Source organism: Chrysoperla carnea, chromosome 1, assembly GCF_905475395.1.
Source record: "Chrysoperla carnea chromosome 1, inChrCarn1.1, whole genome shotgun sequence".
Lineage (NCBI taxonomy): Eukaryota > Metazoa > Arthropoda > Insecta > Neuroptera > Chrysopidae > Chrysoperla > Chrysoperla carnea.
The window spans coordinates 75,804,112-75,819,941 of record NC_058337.1 but is presented as its reverse complement, the minus strand read 5'-3'; the positions used below and the strand labels follow the sequence as shown (position 1 = coordinate 75,819,941).

Genomic DNA, 15,830 nt, shown 5'->3' with positions numbered 1-15,830 from the left:
AACTAATTAAACAATTCAACAATTTTTTTGTGTTGTTTCTTTTAGTTTAATTCGAATACCGTAGCCTACTTAAATATTTAAATACACAAAATATTAAAACGGCACATTCGCGTGTTACAAAGTGTGTAGAATAAAAAACTTAACTTAAAATCTAATTAATTGTATTTATTAAAAAATTAAATTTTTTTTTTAATATTCTCAACTGTTTCTGTAATTTAAACAAGGATAGAAAGTATACTTTTTAAATAGTTTTTTAAGCAGTGATTTTTCCTATAGCAATACAGTACCGAAAAATCATTTTATTGAAATTCCAAGACATAATTTTTTTGTAATTGTAAAATTGAGTTGACTTTACAATGTAGGGTAGGGTGGGACTAGATGCGAAGGTTTACACTGTTCGTAATTCGTTACATACGGCTTGTAATGATTAGTCATTAAAATTTACCTAGTTTAACGCAAGTACTCCGGCGGTTAGTCGCCGGGCTAAGTTAGAGGAGTGGATCCATTGATTTAGTTGACCGAGTGCACAGAATCGTTCATTACTTATGTGCTAAAAACTTTTTGACTTATAAGTTTACCCGGTGTATCATAGAGTGTTTGCACGTTATTCGTAAATTATTCTATCTCGATTAATATTTTTACTCGGTATAAACTCTAGGTATTGCTGTAAACTAGGTGATTGTTTCGCTTAGTGTAAACATTAAGCTTTGCCCATAAGAAAATTATTCACAAGTATTAAAATGGGTGTAAAAGTCAAATCGAATTTGGTAAATTATTTTCGATAAATAAAAAACATGTAAATTATAATAAAATATAATTTAATGCATGCATTAAGAATTTTGGGCAGGAGTCACACGAGCGTCGATATTAACGTACATTTATAAATCACGCGCACTTGCGAGAATTGCAAAATGTTAACAGGAGTTCCCACGTATGTAAAACTGACGATCCTGTAAACATCTTTACATAACATATTGCATAACGTAATGTGTGAACTTAGCCTTAACCGTAATGCATATCGTAATTTTTGAGATGTATTTACAACAAATTTATTACAATAAATTTTTTTTTTTGTTTCAGACTACAACAATTCAATTCAAAGTTAAAGAAGAATAATTAAACGTGATTGGTTTTTGATTTCTTAAACAAAATCTCATTGGCTTTGACGAGACCGGTTTCAAAAAAATTTAACAAAAAGTTTTTTGTGTGTTTCAAAACAAAGCCAGCCACAATACCAGCTTTTGCTTTGTATACAAAAACATAATATCACCCCAGCTATATCTATCTTTTTCTGAACAACCACAAGACATGCGCTAAAAGTAATTTGTGATCTCTCTCACACCAATATAATATTACACAATTACAAAAAAAAAATCAAACCCCATATATTAAAATCCAACATATGCCCTGGTCCTATCAACCAATCAGCCTGCTTTATTTCTTCAGCTTTTTGATATTGCTTGATCCAACTTACCTTAAAACACCCTGTATAACCTTGTTACCATCATCAAGCAAATTACCATCATATTTAATTGCAACAGCAGTTCATACGCGACAGTTCAGTCAATCGCTTTTATCGCTGAGAAATTAACACTAAATAAAAAAATATTTTATTACGTGACTACAAAAGGCAGTGGTGATATTTAAAAAAAATTATATATTTATATAAGTGGACAATATTTTAAATAATTAAAAAATTACCCTAGTCTTTATATGCCATATTTGATTAACGTTCGCGTTTACGTTCTTAATTGATTAATTCACTAATTAATTGATTAATGAGTTAATCGTGTCCTTTTTTGGAATTGTTAATACATAAGTTAAAAAATAATCGTGAATATATACCTATTAAAATAATATTTCGACTAATCGCGCGTGTTTCTTACGTGATTAATTAAAACAAAAAGTTAATTATGAACATATATTTATACTAATTAATTTTAATAAAAAGTTATATATTAATATAAAAAAAATTAAAATTATATATACACAGATCATATATTTAAAATATATTTAAACGGCAAGAAATCTAATTTTTTGAAAATCCCTCTCAATTTTGTTTAAGAAAAACTTTTCAAAACAAACAGTGTGTGAAAAATGGCAATGGTTAATATGAATAATTTATTGAATGGTAAGGACTCACGTTGGCTACAATTAGAAGTATGCCGCGAGTTCCAACGACAGAAGTGTTCCAGACCAGACACCGAATGTAAATTTGCACATCCACCAGCAAATGTTGAAGTTCAAAATGGCCGTGTAACTGCTTGTTACGACAGTATTAAGGTAGGTTTCATTCTTTTTTATTTTTTTTTTTATAGTATTGGCTTACATTGATAATTGATTTATTGGTAGACCTAATTGACACCTAAAATATAAAAATTTTAAATTATATGCAAATAATAATTCAAATTTATATCTATAACTTCAATGTGTATGCATTTTTTAGCGGTAAGTATATAACTTCGCGGTAGTATGATTTGTCGTTAGTCGTTTGATTGACGCTTTAGTATAGTACGTAGAATAAAACAACCTTTTTCCAGTAACTTGACCAAGATTTGGACATTCTTGATATATTGAGGTCAAATTTTTTCCTCATCATGATATAATAGTTTTAAACGCATATTTTGGCAACTTTAAGGAAATTTTTTAAGGTAATAATTTCACTGTAACTGATTATTTAATAAAATAATTGGAACGATAATATTAATAGTATTGATGCGTTAATTGTTTGCTATTTTAGAAATATTAAAGTTGTCATTTCTGGTTATTATTTGTAAGATATTTGATGATGTTATCTAATTAACTTCATAGTTTTTCCTTTTCTGCATTAATCTGTGTACTAATAGGTACAATTGGACAAATATTTCTTCACAACTAAAGATGGCTAATAAACGAAGGCAGTTGAAGATTTTAAATGAAGACAATCACGTGTTAGTTATTTATTGATTAAACATTTAAATTTTGTATGTTCACCTGGCATACCAAAACCTATCATTTCCTTTCACCTATTGTTATTCTAAAGGTAAGTATTGGTATGGTAAACGAAAGAAAGTTATTTTTTTGAAAATTTCTGAAATCCTAATGATTGATCTATAATAATCAGGAATAAGTATTGAATTAGGTTAAAAGCTTGTAAGGAAAATATTTTAGCTAAATATCCAAGGAATATGAAGTCTCTGGTTCCACTAAGGCTGTATGTGGCATGAAAAGTTACTATTTTACCTTCTAAACTTGATTTTTTAAACATAAGTTTTTAAATTACTATACTGCTATCTTAAGCAATAGCTTTAGATGCTATTTCCATGACACAAAAAGCCTCTACGAAAACGGAAACTTTCTAGCACACCGGAATATTAAAATATTATGGTATGGCAAAAAACACATTATTTAAAAAATTTAACTAAATTTACAAATTAAAATAAAATTTTATATTCATACTTGCAGCTTTTTAAAAATATTATTTGAAACTTTTTATAAAAAGTCAGTAAACATTTTTAATAATTAAAAAAATAATATTTCTGATTATTTCCTAATTAAAAATTTTTACGAGCACTTTTTGTTAACTTTTTCCCCAAAGTATAATAACAATTTATTCTTTGATTTAATTTTTTTAGCTAGCTATAAATCACGGAAATCGCGTGATGTTTTTTAAATAAACAAAAACTTGTTTCAAAAAATTAATGAAATAAAAATTATGAATATATTTTTTTCCATTATATTTATTTAAAACAGCACATTTAACCTTGATAAAAATTTTATAATATTGCTTAAAATATTATTTTTTTTAAATTTAAATGCATAATATTTTTGCCAAACTTTTTATTATGTTAAAATGACCAAATTATTCTCTCTCTCTCTCTGTCTCTGTTCGTAAATGACACTGACGAACGGACGGACTTACTACTGTGGTAAGTGTAGCTATTACTTACAAAATTTATCTTATCTAATATAATGAGTATGTTAATTTAATATTTTTGGTTTAAAATTAGTCTTTGACATTAAAAATAATGTATTTTAACTGGATAATTTTTTATTCAGATATGTATGATTTATCAAAAATTGTATTTTATGGATGACATAATCAGTATTTTTATTTGTATAACAATTTTTTTTCCTTTTTTAATTTATTTTTACTTCTATAATCAATAATAGTATAAGAATATGTTCACTTTTGACTATAAAAGCTCTCTCTTCAGAATATGGGAAGAATTATTAGTTTTTTTAAAATAAACCTTTCGTCATCAGATATAATATTAGAACCTGTTAAAAGTTTTGCTATTATAAAGAAAAATTGCTTCTTACCTGTAGAATACATTTTGATCCCAAATTGAAAGTGTTTTCAGGTATGTTTATCAAAATTACTTTCGAGCGAAGTAAGTATGTCAAACATTTTGTCAAAAGAATGCGGATGCGAACGGTATAATAGTGTCATTTTTCAGCATACATTCATATTTATAAAATTATTGGAAAATAATTAAATGTTAATCCAACGAAAATTTTTTTAGGTAAATAAAGCAATTTCAGTGTCTATATATGCAAAATGAAGTTATTTTAAAGAACCTGAAAAAGGTTTGTATTAAGTTTTCTTGGTTTACTTAAAAAAAATAGGTAGGTTGTAATAAATACTCAGATGAATACTACGATTTAAAACTAATATCGTTAAACCGCAATGAAAATTATAATTTTCAAACGGAAGTATTGGTTTGCTTATCTTTGTTAAGCAAAATTATTTGTAATTTTTGCTTATATTTCTCATTCAATTTACAAAATTATTCAGAAGGTCAAGTGTAAACATACTTCTAGTTCCTAATTACCAAGAAAAACAATATTGCTGTTGTTACTAATATCAGTACTGCGGAAGATAAAAAAAAAAAAGCTATGATTGAGGTTACTTTAAAAATTGTAAAAACTCTGATAAGTTTTGCTCGAATTTCAATGGTCATTTCCGGGTTAATATACGTCGATCGTATCGGGTTCTCAAACAAAATTCATTTGTTCATATATCATTTCGGAAATTAATTCCTTCACATTTTTAAGTACCGCTGTTCATATTTATAATAAAAAATATTGCGTACATTCATCGAGTTTCCATCATGGATATTAAATATTTTTTATTCTGTTTTGCCGATAATATTAAATAAGTTCGATAAAATTTTCAATGAATTTTGCGGGTTTTACTCAGAAATATAATTATGGATGTAAGATGATTTTTTACAATATATTAACTCGTTAGAAAATGTTATTAAAAGACATAACATCAGCTGTTTACAGTAAACTTTTTTTTTATATTAATATTAAATGAAATTTTTTTTTCTTTCTTTAATAAAATGTTATACTTGTTTGACAAGATAAAAATCTTAAATTACTTTCTTCTTCATTTTAAAATGCATTGTCGTTCTTTTGTGAACAGCATCTTAATAATAATCTTACAAATGGTCAAACGTTTAGTTACAACTAAACAACCCTTTTTATTTATTTAGTAACAAGTGAGAGGGGGATTTCTTGATAACGGTAAAAGAGATGTTGATGAGTTGACCAGTAGATCTAAAAACTAGTTTTATAGTAAAATAATTTCAGTTTTAACGAATTTTATCCCATAAATTCACTTGGCATTTAAAACTTGAATTTATGGTGGTTTTTTAATAACCTTGACTGTAAAAATATGTTTAATTGAACAATGAGGGTAAGTGCATAGAAGGGCAGGTTATCAAGTGTTTGCAGAACGAGTGTAAGTTGTTTTTAATTGTTTGGTCCAATTTCTGTTGCAACTATTTAAAACATATTTCTATTGATTTCAACATGCAGCCAAGGGGAAGAGGTTTTATGTCTTCCAATTATTGAAAATCCAATTATTGGTTTATATAAAAAATTCTAACGTCTTTCTTTTTTAAAATTTCATTCAATAACCTTATTCGTAACACGAATGAAGGCTGTTTCTTTTGTAACTGTTTTAATTTCTACAAATGTTTGAACGTATTTTTTACAAACCGTAAAACACATTCATACCGATTGATAAAAGTTAGCGCCCAATATTTGCAGGATTATATTTTAAAACTTTATGGATTTGAAAAAATTATCTAGTTTTCAGGTATATATATTCCTTATCACCATTTTGAATAATTTACATTCAATTGCTACCCCATATCTGTGGAATAAACCACTATTCAAAAGATAGGATACGGCTTACAAATTTAAGTTTCATGTTTAAAAAATCCTCACCAATGGATACCAATGGATACAAAATTTTATTCCGTAATATGCAGCAGACATCTTTAAGACTCATTTCAGCTATGGATAAGGCGCCAAAATATAGTATGGTAGAATTATATAGGATATGAAAATAAATTTTTGTTAAAGCCATATTTTGACAACATAACCCAATCCAGCGTCTCATACATAATCTGCCCCTTGTAGTCTTTTGTCTTAATTACAAACGTCATTAAAATAGCGTATGTTATCAGTGGACAGTATTCCGTTTGCAGTGTAAACAATGAGCAATACTTAAAAGTTATCAAAGTTACTCTTTGGAAAAGATTTACACAAAAACATTTATCGTTGAGAATATGACAATTTTTCGGATTTTTATTTTACAAAGTCTACATGTTTAAAAATTATCTCGAAACTTCTTTATCTTATATATTATATTAAAAAATTTTCTCTAAATTCAAAAGAACATTAAATGTAATAAGTAAATAAAATGTATAATAATATACAAATATGAACATTTGCTCCGAATTGACACAAATAAATTCAAAAAAGTATATTAAACGGAAAAATATAAAGACAAGAAACATCTTAAACAATTTTCAAATTCATTTCTTCATTTTATTTAGAAAATATAAAATTATTATCGTTTATTTTTGTGTATATGTTTAATATTTAATAAAACGTCTCTCCGATAAAGATAAGAATAATTTTTCAATTGAATTTTGTATTATGAATTAGATAAAGATGTTTTTGGTAGTTATATTTAAGTATTATTTTGTATATGTACAACGTGTCTCAAAAATATTTATACTTTTTTATTCAACATGCTAAACTACATAATTCACCAAATGATTGGGTAATAACGGTTTGATAAATGGAAATTTATCAACAGAAAGCAGCACAATTTACAAAGTCACCAGCGTAATCTACCGTGGTATCGGCAGTTGAAGAATAAAGGTAGTCTTTGAAGTTGAAACATTGCAGAAGAAATTTACACATAAAATAAGAATGCTTTTAGTGAATTTGGTAGCTGTAAGGTGTTTTGTCTTCAAAAGGAAGGTGGTACAATATAATTCCTTCAACGAGATTTATGAAAACGCCCTAGGGAAAAAACCCATTTTTTTGTTTTTACGGTTTTTGGTATTCTACCTGTTCATTCACAAGAAAACCTGCAATAAAGAAAAAATAAGGTTATTGTACGATATTTTGGTAGACATTCGAGTTTTTTAGATATACTTTGAAGCCATTTATTCATATATAGGAACGCGCCGAGCATACACGAAACAGTAAATCGGAGCGTGTGTGGCAGACACTGCAGGCATACCTGTTCAGCCGTACCGACCTGTGTAGGCGGCCGAAGAAGAATCGAAATTACTATTTGGGTAGTTGGGTATACCTGACCGTGTGTGTGAGTCCATGCGGAAAACCTATACAGGTATAAGGTTAGTTGTGGTTAATTACTTCAGCATAGAGCACATCGTTCTTCTTTCGTCGTTTTTCCTTTTTTCTCGACTGAGTAGAAATCTTCCGGTTTACCGTAGCGTGTGTTTGCTTTAGCCTACACAGGTATACATGGGCAGGTTTAACATGGGCAGGTGTGCCCGACCTATAAGTACTACATAATCAATGGTAAGATTAAACCAGACAAATTGCTATTTAATTTTTGAGACAATAGTTTTTGTATCACAGAAGTAAAGTTTGTTTAATTGGATATTCTTTCCCGACCACACTGTTTAATGGAAGATAGGATTTTATATTTAAAAACAAAGAGCACATGGGCATACTTACCTTTGAATTTCTCTAAATACAGGGTGGCGATAAAAAAACATTACATAACTTTTTCTGATATGCATCGCATCTTAAGCATCTTAAGATTTTTTCCTAATATACAAACATTGATGCTAAAATATGTAAGCCTAAACAATAATAATATGTGTTTATAATTGATTCCATGATTACACATGATATTCGGAAAAACCGATAGCCCGCAAACCTGTAAGGGATTAAAATTTGGTCAATTGTGGTCTTATGTTCATCGGTACCCTCTTCAGCCGCTCTTTCAATGCTATTAATGGTTTTTTGAAGTCACAAATAACTGCTGTTTTTCATCAACCATGTAATTTCGTATTCAAAATGCTAGATAGAGTATTTCTTAGCTGAAAAATTCAATACAAGGAATATTACAACTTCTAAATTGGATGGGTTATAAAATTTTTTGTTTGAAAATAAATGAAACGTTGGGAAAAATTTTTTCTCCTATTTTATTAATACATACTGTAAAATGTTCCAGGATAAACGATTATAATGTTGTTGTTTGTTATTTTCCTCAGGTGTTGTGTTATTGTATACATATACATTTATACACAAATAATAGTGCATTGTTATTGTTCCTTCCTTCGAAACAAAACGCACCACTATTCTACATAGTAGTTTGGCGTTTAACGTTCGGTCGTTATTATGCCATACTGTTCTTGTTACTCGATCCTCTTTTTAAACATTTACTACAGTGTTATTGCTGCATATTTTCTGTATTTTGTATTCTATATATTTTATTATTGTATTGTTTTATAGCCCACCGTTGTTGTTGCCACCATCAACAATAACAGCAGCTACACTATGATGACAATTCGCCTCGTTGTTGGTGCTTTGTGCACTGTAATAGTGCTCAGTTTAGTTGTAAATATAATATTATTTATATGGTTATTATATTTTGTTTAATATACTTCGTTGCCAAAATGGGTACGACATTATACAATAGGCAGTCAAATAGGCAAATCTATTGTATTTTGCTGTGTAACTGTTTAATTTGATTTTTCACTGTGGCGTATGGGAAATTTAATATAATTTTACTTTTCCACTTGACTATGTAAGTACTAGTACTAGTGTTAGTACTACTATTCTTTACAGTTTCTTGATTGTCTTGTCGGTTAAATAGTTTAATTCGATCAGAATTATTAATATTTGAAAATATGAGCTATACTAGAAAATATTGTAAACCCAAAGCCCATTTTTTCGCTAGAAAAATATATTCTCTTGCGATTTACTAGTACTGTGGTAATTTTTGGAATGATGCAAAAAGTCTTCGCATTTTTTCCACTCCATTTTTCTAACTGTTATAACGGAAAATTATGACTTTGCAAAAAGTTTAAATTTTTAATAAAACCTTCACATGGGACATCACACTAAAATTTTGTGGTTTTTAAAAAAAAAAAAGGCACCAGGTACCTCGGGGACCAATTTTATAGTGACGTTCGTTTTCAGCGGCTCCAAAAATACCCGAATAACGAGTTTCGTCGAAACATGTTACATATTCTCGTAAAACTTCAAAAGACGAGGTGTATTTTGCCCGCCCTGGGCAACTGGTAAGTCGGGGGCCATTTTGTTGCGATGATATTTAAGTTCAGCGACTCCGATAACTTCCGGTAACTAAATTCATCGATATTGATTCCCAGTTTTTCATTTTTTCCTCGTCACTTTTGTTCACATGTTCAGAGTTTGTAGATTCAGAAATCGAATCCAAGAAACCGCATACCGATCTGTCTTGCTGCTCACAAGATCCACAGTTCATTGCTTTATTTCTTCGTCTTATAAGAACTATTATTTTGTGAGTAACATATTTGTAAATATTGTAAGATTTACAAACCTGTTACCCGCCAAATTTTATTTTTGTTATTGTCCCATATTTACATATTACGACTGTATGTAGTAAATTTATAGGTGTCTGAATTTAGTTCTTGATTGGTAGAAAAGAAAATTAGTTTAGAGTAGGTAGAATTGGGTAGTTATTTGAAATATGGAAACAAAATCAGTAGAGCTATAAATAAAATTAAAAGCCTTTTTTTACTGTATTTTAGTGATTTACTGTATTTTTTTATTTATTGTATTTACGGAATCGTACGTTATTTTGTGTATTTTATATCCAAACCTCCATACAATCACGGTTTATTCGTGACCTGCAAAATTTTTACGTATACTTGAACGTGGACGAATGAATAAATACTTGTGGAACATTTTGAAACACCTCAAAAAATAAAATATCTTTCATGAAATGAAATGTATACTTGATAACATCCAAAGTGTTAGTAACCGTTTAAGTTGAACACACAGCTGAAGTGTTTTAAATCCAAGTTTTTCTTTTCGCCGTTCATTGTACACAATAACACCACCAACCCAGAATAAGTAGAATCATAGTCAGTCAGCACGATATGGTGCATAGAATATGAAAAAACATAAAAAAAGACATTTCCTATAGTTTTATTTTTATTTTTTATTCATTTATTTATATGTTTCAGTTTTTATTTATTTTTGTTACTTTTGTCACCTTTATTCAGTTTTTTTTTATATGCAGCAGCTTTTCGTCACTCACATCTACCACCCTACACAAGCTTTACATATAATCTGTAAACAAAATAGTGTTTAGCTGTGTGTATGAAAACAACTAGATAAATAGTTTTGAAATTTGTATAGAAAAATAGTATATAAAATAAATAATAATAGACTTTAATTCTTAGTCAAAATGTATGTTACTTTTTTATTTAAATCGTTACTATACATTAAGCTTTTAATGGGTCGTTGGTTTACGAAAATCCTTTATAAACATATTGAAATAAAGCTTTTAATTGGTTTGAAATGACATTTTGTTTGAAAAATGTATTACTTTTTACAACCGCTTGGCCTATACATGCCTATATGAAGGGCTCGGAAAGGAAGGTTTTTTGAAGGTTGAGCCCATAAGAACTTTTCACCAGCTTGATCACAACTACCCTAATCCATAGTTTTCATAATATTTTAACCGAAACCAAATATCAATATTTCATGTAAGCATAACCCAGCCTTTTGAAGGGCTGTAGCTCAGAAGGAAAGGGTTTTTAAGGATTGAGTCCATAAGACTTTTTGATCAGCATGATTAAAACTACCTTAATCCATAGTTTCCAAAAATTTTAACCGAAACTCAAACTCAATGTATTTAATGCCCGGGATCCTTTAAGTTTGGTGATTTTTCGAAAAGTGAGTTGGTAGTCTCTGACAATTTCTGATGTATTTAGACTAACGTAGTCATAAGCTTGAGTAATAAAAGCAGGATAAGCAGTACTAGCATTTATGTTGCAAATTGATATTTTAGGCCCGCTTTAAATCGAAAATTAGCTCTAAACAAATGATGAATGGTGCAAGGAATATTTTGAGAGCTGTGTCCTTTCTTTTTTTAGTCTCAAATAAATAATAAGCCAAGTAATTCAACAGCTTTGAAGAAAAATTTCAATATTTTTTAGTTTACAGCTTAGAAGGAATCAGCACGTATAAAAAAACAGTGAATTGTAGCTGAACTGTTGCAGAACAACGTGAAGTATTTTTAATTTAATTTAAATCTTGGAATTTATCTTAGGCTAACAGTTTGGGGCGAAATGAGGTATTTTTGAGAGGGGGTTCAACAACACTAACCAATGTTAATACAATATTTTACTTCCAGTGAAATTGATTAACTAACTCGTAGGAAAGGCAGAACTAGTGATGCAGTCCCAATTCTGATTCTTTGAAAAACTTGAAGGTAGGTCATTAGTTGCAGAAAAATATCAATAAAAGTTTACAAAACCTCTAAGACATATAAGATATTCTTCTAATAAAACAGTAGGTTGCCGAGCTCGACCTAATACGCATTAGAAAAACTAATTTGCAATTTTAACTTTCAAAAAATTCAAACCGTCACGTCTTATGTTCAAATATCTGAAACGCCTTAAAAATTTGCCATGTTTTTCACTTTTAACGATAAAGTAAACATTTTAAAACATATCATTAGCCAATATTTTATAAATAGGTCTAGAAGATTATTTATGTTCTTAAATAATTAAACTGCTTATCAACTATGTTCATTAAAAATATTAATTAAGCTCTTAAAAGTATGAATGACTTAAAGAAACATTCATACAATGACTTGAAGAGATCGGATGTATGAAAATAATAGAATAAGTATAAATTTTAAATTGGCACTAGATCATAGAAAAAATTCCGTTTTTTTATTAAAGAAATAATTACAAAAATTATGAGCTTCATTTAATTTAACCATTAGTTTTAAATATAATTCGTATGGTCATTATATTTATTATATTAATTTATAATGTTTCAATTTATTTAAATGAATTTTGATATAAAAAAAAATTTGTGCGTGTAGATTCAAACACATGCAAAATGTTAAATGTTTAAAAAATATGTTAAAAGGTGATGGTGTATTTATTAATGTTGAATCTACATCTACTGAAACATATTAAAGAGTTGAGGGAGTATTTTGAAAGGTAACATTTAATTCAACATTTTATATCGATACTCATCATCTGTTTAAAAAAGTCTAATTCTAAATCGAATCACTTTCATTTACAATTTGACAATAATAATCTTCTGAGGCTTAGAACAATTCAGGAAAATCTGATGTCCACTGGGGGGAAGAATTAAAAAGTTTAGCTGTATTTATTTTAACTATTTAGGTTGAATTAAATCTATGCGAACCAAATTTCTTGCAGAAAAGAGGAACCAAATCAAAACAGGCACCTTAATGAGTCAACTTTTCTTTTTTATATAGTGTAATTACTGGCGATAATCTCCAATATGTTTCCTTTATAATAAAATATAACATAGAATAAATTTATTTAATGAAATAATTTACCTTGAAACTCCTTAACAAACAATAAAACGGACCAACCGATGGTCAATTACATTTTTTAAGTGTGGGGGGAAGATTAAATATTAAAAAAAAAATTCATAAAAATAAAATACCTATTTCCGTTAACAAATCTTTCATTTTATATTTAAAAAAATGTTTTGATTATATGAATAAATTTATTTTCTCAACCTTCACATTTTTCCTGAAAGATCCTATAAATAGTTTTTCCAAAAATAGTAATTGGGTTTGAATTGTTTTCGATTTGAATTTAACAGCCTTTATTATGAAAGCTTGCGTTTAAACTTATCTTTAAAAATGCACTTATAGAAAAGTAACCTGTACATGTTGTTCCCGAAATTAGAACTATTGGATTCACAGCGTGATTAGAACCAAAAGTGAATTAATTGGTTAGGTAATTGTGCAAGTGAAACTGAAAATTTTACTCTTTACAACAATTCTACGTACAAAACGGTTAGTAAATTTCAGACTAGTCATTATAAACGAATCTTTATAAAATGTATTTACTGACTAATGACGTCATTAATATTATGTTTAGTTTTGTGTATTTGAATAATATTTTGTTGAAATCCACATTTTAAACTGACATAACGTAATAAATTTAATAACAGAATAATCGGTATAAATTAATACGCGTGTCAACTGCAGTCATTCCAACTAAAATAATATTTATATAAAAAAACAAAAACGATCATACAAATTAAAAATAAATAAAGATCTCAATGTACTTTTTTTAATACAGGATGTTTCATTACATCATTCCTAAATATCCGACATGTTTTCTTATTATGGAAAGTAACTTTAAGGGTCGAATATCACGAACTCAATTTTCGGGTGTCAAAATTAGTTTGTATCTAGTTGCAATTTGCCATTTTTAGTAACCAGTAAATGATACCAATTTATCTCTCGAAATAACTATTGAATGCAACTGGCTGAAAATTAGTCTCGAACTGGTTTGCAAAGCAATCGTCTATCAAAGATTCATCAAAATTTCCGATTTCGGAAAAGAGAATGTCCTTCTAATGAGAATTATCTTAGTTGAATAATTTACTACACTAATAAAAAATCGAGCATACACTAAATTATATATCCAACTAGTTTCATATCCGCCCGCTTCGCTGGGTTTTAAAAGTAACGACTAGAAAAGATCACCGAGTTATAGCCTTCTACTCCTTTACTGTCACTTATCCCCCTTTCATAAATCTCGAAATATGATAAGGATTGCTTTATACAAGTAAACTTATGTACAGTTTTCAATTTTTTAAATGTAAAATGGTCATAATTCATTAAGTATATTAGGAAAGATAGGCATGAATTGTATTTCGTTTACTATTTTTACAGAAACCTTTGTTGTTAAAAGTAAATGATGCTCACTTTATGAATTATAGGTCATGTTGTTTTGATGTGTGAGCTATAGCATTGTAAAGTTTCATTCGAATCCATTCAGTATATTTTTTATTCAGCCTTACTTTCACATTTATTAAATATAGGGATTATAATCAAATACCCTGTATTTAGGGAATTTATTGTGTCTTCGGTAACGCATGAACTATGACATCCTTATTTCTTTTTCCCCTAACAATCTCTCTAGATCTTTAATTTAAGAAATTATGTTAAAATTAAACAAGATTGCATCATATGTGTTTCGACATATGCTTATCAAAATCTCTTTCAGCGGGATTGTTGTCATCTTTCTGGTATCTATTTCACTGCACAGCAAGAATCAGATATTGATCGTTAAGTTTATTTTCTTTTATGAACTGGTCAGATAAAAGAACTGACTGCTCTCTGAATAGTTTAAATGGTAGATAAATACAGACAGTATTAAGATCCTAGTTTCCTAAACTTTACAAATCGTTATTCTGCAACATTTTGTACATTTATTTTTAGAAAATAAAAATAAACCTGATAGTATTTACAATTACTTTTTTTCTACGGAAATAAATCTATTTTTAATTTGTAATTTTATCCATATATTGAATTCATAATAAGTTTAGTTTTTTTCTTTTTTTTTCATGCAGTTTTTACTCACATCTATACTAGCAGTTAATTTACAATTTTAATGTATGTACACTATCACGTATTTACTGAGAGCTGTTGGAAAGTTGTATCGATTTGATCTCATATATTAGTGTTTGTGATCGGTCTGTTATGTGAAAGTTTTTGCTGTCTTGAATGACTGAAATCGGGGCCGCCCACCACCAAACATAAACAATTCATTTTTAGTTTGGAGTCTGTGTAAATGCATATGCAATATTAAAGTTTATGTTTGTGGTTTGTAACTTTCTTGGTATGAATAATCATCAATGGTTCTCTTACTCATGACTCATTTTTAGTTCAAATTAACACGGTTGAAATTTATCATATTTTTACTTTTATTTATATTTCCGTAAATATCTACGAATTGAGCTACTAAATATCTAAGAATTATGTATCACTTGCATGTATGAATTTCCTACACGTTTAGAAATATTTTGTGGATATCTCAGTATCGATGTGAACGCCATGCTGTATACTGTAATGAGGGAATAGTAACATTAGCAATAGTTATGGCGGACGAGTCAATGAACAATGGACGTCAGGCCCATATTGGTTTTACGATACCCACAATACTTCTGATGGAAACCCCTTTAATACTGTAATATATACCCCTTTAATACTTATGCTTACATATAGTTACTGTCTGTATCTGTCTGTATACCATTGCAGTCTTGTAGTAAACGCCATGCATTTCTCACCATGTGCTTCTTATTCTTCCATTTCTTATAGGCTTCAAAAAATACCGTTTTTATATGCGGGAAAATTTAAAAAGATGTGTGATGTGGAAAAATTTACTTTATTTTAAACAAAATGTAACCAACCAGGTATATAAAAGGAAAAATGATGTTTACGACGATGATGATTGATTAAGAATAATGTAATCGGCTACATTTTTAAGATATTCTACATTTGT

At 28.5% G+C, this 15,830-nt stretch overlaps 1 protein-coding gene and 1 long non-coding RNA gene across 6 annotated transcripts in view; both read left to right on the top strand.

The window, feature by feature from the left end:
• LOC123305783 overlaps positions 1-1,361 on the top strand; it is a 37,001-nt gene extending 35,640 nt beyond the window's left edge. Inside the window, exon 2 of the long non-coding RNA XR_006536857.1 lies at positions 1,081-1,361. This is a non-coding gene — a long non-coding RNA (uncharacterized LOC123305783). The remainder of the gene's footprint in view (positions 1-1,080) is intronic.
• Positions 1,362-1,972: 611 nt separating this feature from the next.
• LOC123290726 (muscleblind-like protein 1) overlaps positions 1,973-15,830 on the top strand; it is a 616,529-nt gene continuing 602,671 nt past the window's right edge. For all 5 annotated transcript variants that reach the window (XM_044871013.1, XM_044871015.1, XM_044871014.1 and 2 more), the window contains exon 1: positions 1,973-2,283. In XM_044871013.1, coding sequence (XP_044726948.1) covers positions 2,098-2,283 — 186 coding nt within the window. In that variant the 5' untranslated portion in view covers positions 1,973-2,097. The remainder of the gene's footprint in view (positions 2,284-15,830) is intronic.